General features: G+C 44.8%; 1 protein-coding gene across 1 annotated transcript; it reads right to left on the reverse strand.

The window, feature by feature from the left end:
* Positions 1-5,711: 5,711 nt before the first annotated feature.
* On the reverse strand, positions 5,712-7,925 carry KHDC1L (KH domain containing 1 like). The gene is made up of 3 exons (XM_025383675.1): positions 7,459-7,925; positions 6,334-6,516; positions 5,712-6,007 (listed from the first exon to the last, which is right to left on the reverse strand). Exons 1-3 carry the CDS (start codon positions 7,568-7,570, stop codon positions 5,916-5,918), a joined length of 387 nt encoding a protein of 128 aa, XP_025239460.1. The 5' UTR covers positions 7,571-7,925; the 3' UTR covers positions 5,712-5,915.
* Positions 7,926-9,580: the final 1,655 nt, after the last annotated feature.

Consider the following 9,580-nt stretch of genomic DNA (forward strand, 5'->3'; position numbering starts at 1 on the left):
ACCCACCCCCAAAAAAAAAAAAAAAAAAAAAAAAAAAAAAAAAAAAAAAAAGAAAAGTGCAAAGTATGTCTTCATTATTTTCATTAATAAGCACTTCCCAAGTCATATAATATTAAGCATCAAAGAATTTATAATCAAAATGTATATGCAGTAATTCTGGCCCTATTGAGTACCAAAAAACTAATACTATAGAAAAATCCTTACCACTTCATCTTGTAGCCAAAAATATATAAATAAATAGAGAAAAAAGAAAAATCCTATTTGTACATTAAATGTCAAAGCCTGTCATTTGTAATTCTCTTACTGTGTATCTTGCTGGAGAGAAATCCCATTGATACAACTAGTATGAGAAAGTCTGCGGTGATATTTCTATCAAACCTGAAGAAATACACTGGGACAAGTCCAATAAATATAAAAGCCAAAAGTTATTCTCAAAGACACCAGACTTAATGTTGAATCAGAGAACCTTTAGGTGGAGAAAAATAGTATCGATAATATAGAAAGCCAATCACTGGCCTGCTAACCTAAACACATACCAGAAAAAAATTTACATCTAACCCATAGAAAGTTTCAGTCCCATCTTAATTTTTAAGTATCACTGAATGTACACTGGAAAATAACATAATCAATGAGAAATGTTTCAATGTCTTTTCATCTTATTTTGGACATAAGAAAACTCACATATTAATGAATTGTAACTATACTAATGCCATAGATTCAGCTATTTTGCCCTCAAGGAAGTACACAATTCAATAACAAAAATAATGTAAAGTAAGTCATATCCTTTTATTTATTTATTTATTTTTTTAGACAGAGTCTCCTTCACTCATCCAGGCTGGAGGGCAGTGGTACCAACACAGCTTACCGTACCCTTAACCTCTCAGGCTCATTCGATCCTTCCATCTCAGCCTCCTAAGTAGCTGGGACTACTACAGGCGTGCTCCACCAGGCTCAGCTAGCTTTTTTGTAGCTTTTGCAGAGATGGAGTTTCTTCATGTAGTCCTGGCTGGTGTTGATCTCCTGAGGTCAAGCAATCATCCCACCTGAGCCTCCCAAAGTTCTGGGCTTACATGCATGAGCCACCCAGCCCCACCTAAATCATATCCCTAAGTAATGATTTTGTTGGAAAGTTTTTTACAAGTAGTACAATGTATTCAAAGTAAATTAGCTCTTCCTCGTGATTTAGAGCAATTGTCAGGCAAACTTTTTCTATAAAGGGCCGGAGAGTAAATATTTTGTGTTTTGTGTCATGCCGTCTCTGTCAAAACTAGTCACTCAGCAATTGCAGTGCAAAACTGGTCAGAAGCAATACATAAATAAATGATAGGTACCAATCTATCTCAAAAAACTCTAAAAGCACACATTGAATTTTATGTAATTTTATGCACAATCAAATATTAACCTTCTTTTAATTTTTTAAATCATGTAAGTCATGTGAACCATGATTCCTAAACCACAAGCTATACAAAAAGCAGACACAAAAATGGATTAGTTCTACCAGGTGCTAAACAGTATAAAACTTCAGTAAATACAAGGCTGTGTTTTACTGATGCATGAACAGAAAGGCGAATTAATGAAATAGAATAGAAAACGAAAAAACACCCACATATATGCATAGAAATTTAATATTTGATAAAGGAGACAATTCAGATTAGTGTGGAAAAGGTGGATTACTCATTCAATGATTGAGTAATCATTGGGATAAACAGGTTCACCTATTAAAAATACATTTGAGACCAGGCTCAGTGGTTCACACATGTAATCCCAACACTTTGGGAGGCTGAGGAACAAGGATCACTTGAGCCTAGGAGATTGAGATCAGTCTGGGCCAGATGGTGAAATCTTTTCTCTACAAAAATGAAATAAATTAAAAAATTAGACAGGAGAAGTTACGTGCACCTGTAGTCCCAGCTACTTGGGAGGCTGAGGTGGGAAAATAACTTGAGCCCAGAAGTTTGAGGCTGCTGTGAGCTATGATCACACCACTGCACTCCAACCTGGGTGACAGAGTGAGACCCTGTCTCCAAAAAATAAAACAGTAAGAATAGATGTAAAAATATATATGTATAAAATATTAAAAATCCATGTGAACCAGACCTAACAACCAAAATCAAAAGACATCTCAAGAATATCAAATATTTAAATGTTAAAAAACAAGCCCAAACCATACCAGAGGAAACCGCTACCAAATATTTTATAGTCATAGAATGAGGAGGGCATTTCTAAGAATGAAACAAAATCCAGAGACAATAAATATAAAAAGATTCATGAATTCATCTCATAGATATTAAAAACTCTACATGGCAAATTCCACCAAAACAATGTAAAAAACAAAGGACACACTGGAAAGAAGTATTTGTGGCTCATTTGACAAACAAAGCACTAATTTTCATAATATATCAAGAGGTGCTACAAATCAATAACAACCTAATGGACAACAGCCTAAATAGACAGGTCACGGAAAGTACAATATCAATTGTCTTTATACATATGAATGAAAAGGCATTGGGAAAGACATATGAGAATCCAACAAGGAGATACTCAGTACCACTTGGAATAAGATAAATGCAATTTTAAACATCACTAAGAAACATTTTTCATCTATCAGACTGACAAAAATTTAAAATATCTGGATTTTGTTCTTGTTTTGAGACAGATTTGCTCTTGTCAGTCAGGCTGGAGTGCAGCCTGATTGTAATTCCAGCACTTTGGGAGGCCAAGGGGGGCTCAGGAGTTTAAAACCAGCACAGACAACTTGGCGAAACCCCATTTCTCCCAAAAATACAAAAAAATCAGCCAGGTTTCATGGCGGGCAACTGTCATCGCAGGTGCTGGGAGACGGGGTTGGGGTGGGAGGATCGCTTGAGCAGGGGAGGCGGAGGTTGCAGTGAGTGGAGCTCGCACCGCTGCACTCCAGCCTAGGTGACAGAGGGAGACCCTGTCTCAAAAAACAAAACAAAACAAACAAAAACCTATAGAGGAGTGAAGCACATTCTACAATACTAGGCATAAGAATGGCTGGGCGCGGCTGGGCGCGGTGGCTCAGGCCTGTAATCCCAGCACTTTGGGAGGCTGAGGCGGGTGGATCACAAGGTCAGGAGATTGAGACCATCCTGGCTGCAATCTCAGCTTACTGCAACCTCTGTCTCCCGGGTTCAAGGGATTCTCCTGCTTCAGCCTCCCAAGTAACTGGGATTACAGGTGCCCACCACCATGCCCATTTAATTTTTTTATTTTTAGTAGAGAAGGGGTTTCACTATGTTGGCCAGGCTGATTTCAAACTCCTGACCTCAAGTGATCCACCCTCCTCGGGCTCCCAAAGTGCTGGGATCACACCACTGCCCCAAACCAAGATATATTATTAAGTTAAAAAAAACTCAAGGTGCTAAGAGTATATTGTATGATGCCATCTTTATAGAAAAAAAGAAAATAAATTGTGTATATTTATTTATCTGAGAATTAAGGGTACAGAAGAAATTAGAAACAGATTTCCTACAAGAAATGATACTGTATAGCTGAAGGACAGGATTTGGAGGGTATCTTTCTCACTAAAAGCACTTTTTGAATTTTGAACCCAATAAAAATATTATATATTCGAAAAACACAATTTTAAATTCAAATGAAAATGACCTAGCTGATTTTCAATTATTGGTTTACTCAAAAAAAAAAAGCTTTTTTGTTTGTTTTTGTTTGTTTGTTTTGTTTTTGAGATGGAGTCTCACTCTGTCCCCAGGCTGGAGTGCAGTGGCGCGATCTCGGCTCACTACAAGCGCCACCTCCCAGGTTCACGCCATTCTCCTGCCTCAGCCTCCCAAGTAGCTGGGACTATAGGCACCCTCCACCACGTCCGGCTAATTTTTTGTATTTTTAGTAGAGACGGGGTTTCACTGTGTTAGCCAGGATGGTCTCGATCTCCTGACCTGGTGATCCGCCCGCCTTGGCCTCCCAAAGTGCTGTGATTGCAGGCGTGAGCCACCGCGCCGGCCTTTTGTGTATGTTTTTTTTAACAGTTTCCTCAAGAAAATTGCTTCAGGCCCACATCCTTCATTGAGATCATTCATTGCTTTCAGTCATTAGAAAGTGACAGCTCAGATTCCTTAAATTAAACTGAAGTATATACAGATCTTTATGAGAAAAAATATTTTCTAGAAATTTGTGTAATAAAAACAACTAGCACAGAGCCATGATTGTCAAGCCTGAAGTTTAAATGGAGTTAGAAATACTGTGGTACTTTTAACAATCATGAGATTCTTCCCTAGGAATGTTTTAGTAAAATTGATGTTGATTATTGTTCAAAGGTCAGGCACATATGTTAATCTTCTTTTTTTTCTTTTTGAGATGGAGTCTCGCTCTGTCACCCAGCCTGGAGTACGCTATGGGAACTCAGCTCACTGCAATCTCCATCTCCCGGGTTCCAACGATTCTACTGCCTCAGCCTCCCGAGTAGCTGGGATTACAGTTATGTGCCACCACACCTGCCTAATTTTTGTATTTTTAGTAGAGACGGGGTTTGACTATGTTGGCCAGGCTGGTCTCAAACACTTAACCTAGGTAATCCACCCACCTTGGCCTCCCAAAGTGCCAGAATTACTGGCATGAGCCACAGAGCCCAGCCATTCTTTTTTTTTTTTTTTTTTTTTTTTGAGACAGAGTCTGGCTCTGTTGCCCAGGCTGGAGTGCAGTGGCACGATCTTGGCTCACTGCAAGCTCTGCCTCCAGGATTCATGCCATTCTCCTGCCTCGGCCTCCCAAGTAGCTGGGACTGCGGGCACCCGCCACCAGGCCTGGCTAATTTTTTGAATTTTTACTAGAGACGGGGTTTCACCGTGTCAGCCAGGATGGTCTCGATCTCCTGACCTCGTGATCCACCCGCCTCGGCCTCCCAAAGTGCTGGGATTATAGGCCTGAGCCACCCCGCGCGGCCAACCTTTGTAACTTATATTTGGTAACTGGCCTTCTAAAAACCATGTAATTAGCAAATCTTGTGGGCTTCAAAATAGATTCCAAATTCAACCATTTCCTAACTCTACCACTCCACTCTGGGGTCCAAGTCACCATCGTCACTCTCCTAGAGTACTGCAATTGCCTCATTATAAGATACCGACTGCTGGAGAAACGGCAAATTTGAAGAGGAAGAGTTCTACTGAGGACAGTTTTAGCATGCCATAATTTTCGCTACAGAAAGATGTAGATTCCGCAATCGGATAAAGTTCTTCAATGGAAATTCAGGAAGCCTTCCTAGTCAATTTAATTCATGGCTTGAGGGACTTCGGAATCCTTAGCTCCCTGAAAATCACCCCCTCCACTCTCACCCCACCCACAAACTTGGGCAATCAGGGACAATGCTGGCTACCTCATATTCACCAGCTTCCCTGGTTGTCTACTTCACCAGGTAGTTGGGGTGGGAACACTTTCCATCTCTATCTGGACCCTTCCTCCCACCTTTCCGTTCTCCCCATTTGTCTGCACTTCAAGGTCCAGGAAAACCCTGGGGATCCTAGGAGGGTCCCTTTTCAGCAGCCTCTGTTTTCACTCAACTCAGAGAAGCCTAACCAGGCTCCAGGCCTGAAAGGAGCAGTTCTTGAAAGTGCCAACTTTCGTACCCGGCTCCTTCCCTGGGCTGGGCCTCCCCAGACCTCAGCACTTGTCCAGAGAATCCCCTTCAGGACTGAATAGTTCATCCTAAGGAAAGAGGACAGCACATCGAAGGCTTTGCATCATAGGTAGCTTATTTTATTGGATTGCTTTACCAATAACACTTCTTGCATTCAGGAGATTTGCCTCAGACACATGCCTAGAAGGCCTGAGAGGGGCAGGTCTGGCCACAGATTCAAACTTTCTTCATTGTTTTTCATGTCTTTCTCAGCAAAAGTGAAGCCAAGACTTCTCCTCTCATCCCCGCTTCCCAGGGGAGATCAGTCTCCGGTGTAGGGTGGCAGGCTAATGGAGGCGACCAGGTCGTCGTTGGTCAGGGGCTGGCTTCGGACACGCTCGAGCATCTTCAGACCTGCAAAAGAATTGCCTGGGGCTGATGAACCACAGTCCATTACTGGGGCTCTTGGTAGGCCCCGACTCCACCAGGAAGGTTCCAGGGAGGATGTCACCCCAGCCCAGGTCTTCCAAGGTAACCCATTTACTCCTCCCTGCTACCCTTTCCTCTCTGAGCAATCGCATGCCACAAAAATGAGCCCTTCCCATCCCAATGGATTCTGGGAAGAGCACCTGGATTCCCTGGCCACACAAGGGATTCTTCACGAATCCAAGATGCCACACAACACAGCCAGAACTCCACCATCAAGCCCTCCCCTCCACAGTTCAGCCAAGGATACCTACCTTGAGCGTGACGCTTGGAGTAGTGGCTCCCCACGCAACGGAACATGAGCAGCAGCCACTGCTTTGCCATTGGTGGTCCGACTACGGTCACACGAGTCTGGCCTGCAGCTGTAAAACAACTCTCCAGCTGAATAAGGGTGTGGCTGTGCAGCTCAATGCAGCGAAGGTATGTGTCACCAAGTCCTGGAAGCACAAGAGGTGAGAAGAGGAACTGTCAGCCACCAGTCCTTGGGGGGTGGGGAAGTGGCCTTGAGGGTAGGGATGTGTGACTCATGAAGGTGGAAGGAGAGGGGAAGATTGAAAACCGAGAAGGGGATAAAGGAGGCCGGCCTGGCGCAGTGACTCATGCCTGTAATCCCAGCACTTTGGGAGGCGGAGGCAGGTAGATCACTTGAGGTCAGGAGTTCCACACACGCCTGGCTGACACGGCGAAACCCGTCTCTACTAAAAATACGAAAAATTAGCCAGGCGTGCTGTCGGGCGCCTGTAGTCCCAGCTACTCGGGAGGCTGAGGCAGGAGAACAGCGTGAACCCGGGAGGCGGAGCTTGCAGTGAGCCGAGATGGCGCCACTGCACTCCAGCCTGGGCGACAGAGCGAGACTCCATCTCATCTCAAAAAAAAAAAAAAAAAAAAAATACTAGGCCGGGAGCCGTGGCTCACGCTTGTAATCCCAGCACTTTGGGAGGCCAAGGCGGGCAGATCACGAGGTCAGGAGACCGAGACCATCTGGCTAACATGGTGAAACCCCATCTCTACTAAAAATACAAAACATTAGCCAGGTGAGGTGGCGGCGCCTGTACTCCCTGCTACTCGGAAGGCTGAGGCGGGAGAATGGCGAGCACCCGGGAGGCGGAGCTTGCAGTGAGCCGTCATGGCGCCACTGCACTACAGCCTGGGCGACAGAGCGAGACTGTCTCAAAACAAACAAACAAACAAACAATACAAAAACTAGTTAGGCATGGTGGCAGGAGCCTGTAATCCCAGGTACTCTGCAGGCTGAAGCATGAGAATCACTTCAACCCAAAAGGCAGACGTTGCAGTGAGCCAAGATCACGAGCGAGAATCTGTCTCAAAAAAACAAAAACAAACAGATGAAGGAGGGGACGTTGGCAAAGGCCACTCACCGAAGATGAGCTCCTCCTGGTCCTCTTCCATGTGGAACACCATTGGAGCATGAAAGTTTTCGGGTAGGGTCCACCACGGCTCCTTGCTGAGAGCACCTGTTCCCATGTCCATGCTCTGCTCCCACCTGATTCAGAATAGGGGAAAGTCTAAGAAACTGGTTGGCAAAAGACTTGGAAAAGCGAGGAAGGGCCTAGGCTCTGTGCTTAATAAGGAATCCAAACAACCCGCCCCTTGATCCACCTTAGGGTGGCTGTCCAATCCCCGGAGGTCTTCCCAAGATAATTCATTCCAAGTAATTATCTGCTCTGAGCTTAATCCTTTCAAGTCAGACTTAATCATCTAATAAGTGCTTGGCTTTCTGATGCCCTGGAATCAGGAATTTTTCTTCACTCTAAATTCAAAGGATTTTGGAGCATGCCTACTGGCATGAACCAGGGCAGGGGTTGAGGGTATGGAGGTGCAGGAAGCCTCCAAATGGGCTCCGTAGATTTGCACAGGTGTCGGCAGCCACCCAGTGACCACACAGTGTATTCCAACACGACTGGGTTTATTTGGTGTGTTGCATCAAGGGAGAGCAAACAACACAGGAAAATAAACTTGATAGGATGGTGTCATAGGAGCCCATTGTAGGAGATGACTAGGGCAGTCTAAGGCGCGTTTAAGGAGTAGGAGCTAGTTCTCTAAAATGGGGCAATTTGGTAATTATGCTGGTAAATTTATCTAGGAAGTTGAGAGACTAATGTGGTCTTCATTGCTGAATGTTATCTCTGGTTTCAAATATAGTTACAGAATGTACTTTTTTTTTTTTTTTTTTCTTTCTTTTTTAAAGGGAGTCTCACTCTGTCGCCCAGGCGGGAGTGCAGTGGCGCAATCTCGGCTCCCTGCAAGCTCCGCCTCCCGGGTTCATGACATTCTCCTGCCTCAGCCTCCCAAGCAGCTGGGACTACAGGCGCCCACCACTACGCCCGGCTAATCTTTTGTAATTTTTTTGGTAGAGACTGGGTTTCACCATGTCAGCCAGGATGGTGTCGATCTCCTGACTTCGTGATCTCCCCGCCTCGGCCTCCCTAAGTGCTGGGATTACAGGCATGAGCCACCATGCCCAGCCGAGCTGTCATAGAATGCCAGAATAGACTTTCTACATCTCGTTGAGTGACAATCACTGAGCAATCTTGAGTATTTAACATATTTTGCGGCCGGGTGCGGTGGCTCATGCCTGTAATCCCAGGATTTTGGGAGATTGAGGTGGGCAGATCAGGAGGGCAGGAGTTCCAGACCAGCCTGACCAACATGCTGAAACCCTGTCTCTACCAAAAATACAAAAAATTAGCCGGGGCATGGTGGCACACGCCTGTAACCCCAGGTACTCAGGAGGCTGAGGCAGGAGAATCACTTGAACCCAGGAGGCGGAGGTTGCAGTGAGCTGAGATCATGCCACTGCACTCCAGCCTGTGTGACATAGCAAGACTCTGTCTAAAAATAAAAATAAAAATAAAAAAAATAAAATTGCAGGAGACGTTCATGTTTGGTAGGGAAGATTCAGCTTGGCCTGCCAGCTTCCCACTGCAAGTTTTTGGGTGATTTTTCAGTTTTCAGCCTCCCCTTTTACCAAAGACAAAGTCAGCCATTAGGAGTTTCATCTATGAGGTTCAGATCTATACCACTATCAGAATCCACAGATCACAAGGTTTTCGGGAGAATGTTCTCTGCATCCGCAAACATTTGGTCTTTCATATACATTTTGTTACAAAATATACATAGTGAAAATATAATGACTGCACAGTAGCATTTAAGTAGCATTTAAGACTGAAGAGGAGGCCGGGCGCGGTGGCTCAAGCCTGTAATCCCAGCACTTTGGGAGGCTGAGACGGGCGGATCACGAGGTCAGGAGATCGAGACCATCCTGGCTAACACGGTGAAACCCCGTCTCTACTAAAAAATACAAAAAAAAACTAGCCGGGCGAGGTGGCGGGCGCCTGTGGTCCCAGCTACTCGGGAGGCTGAGGCAGGAGAATGGCGTAAACCCGGGAGGCGGAGCTTGCAGTGAGCCGAGATCTGGCCACTGCACTCCAGCCTGGGCGGCAGAGCGAGACTCCGTCTCAAAAAAAAAAAAAAAATAAA

Source organism: Theropithecus gelada, chromosome 4, assembly GCF_003255815.1.
Source record: "Theropithecus gelada isolate Dixy chromosome 4, Tgel_1.0, whole genome shotgun sequence".
Taxonomy (NCBI): domain Eukaryota; kingdom Metazoa; phylum Chordata; class Mammalia; order Primates; family Cercopithecidae; genus Theropithecus; species Theropithecus gelada.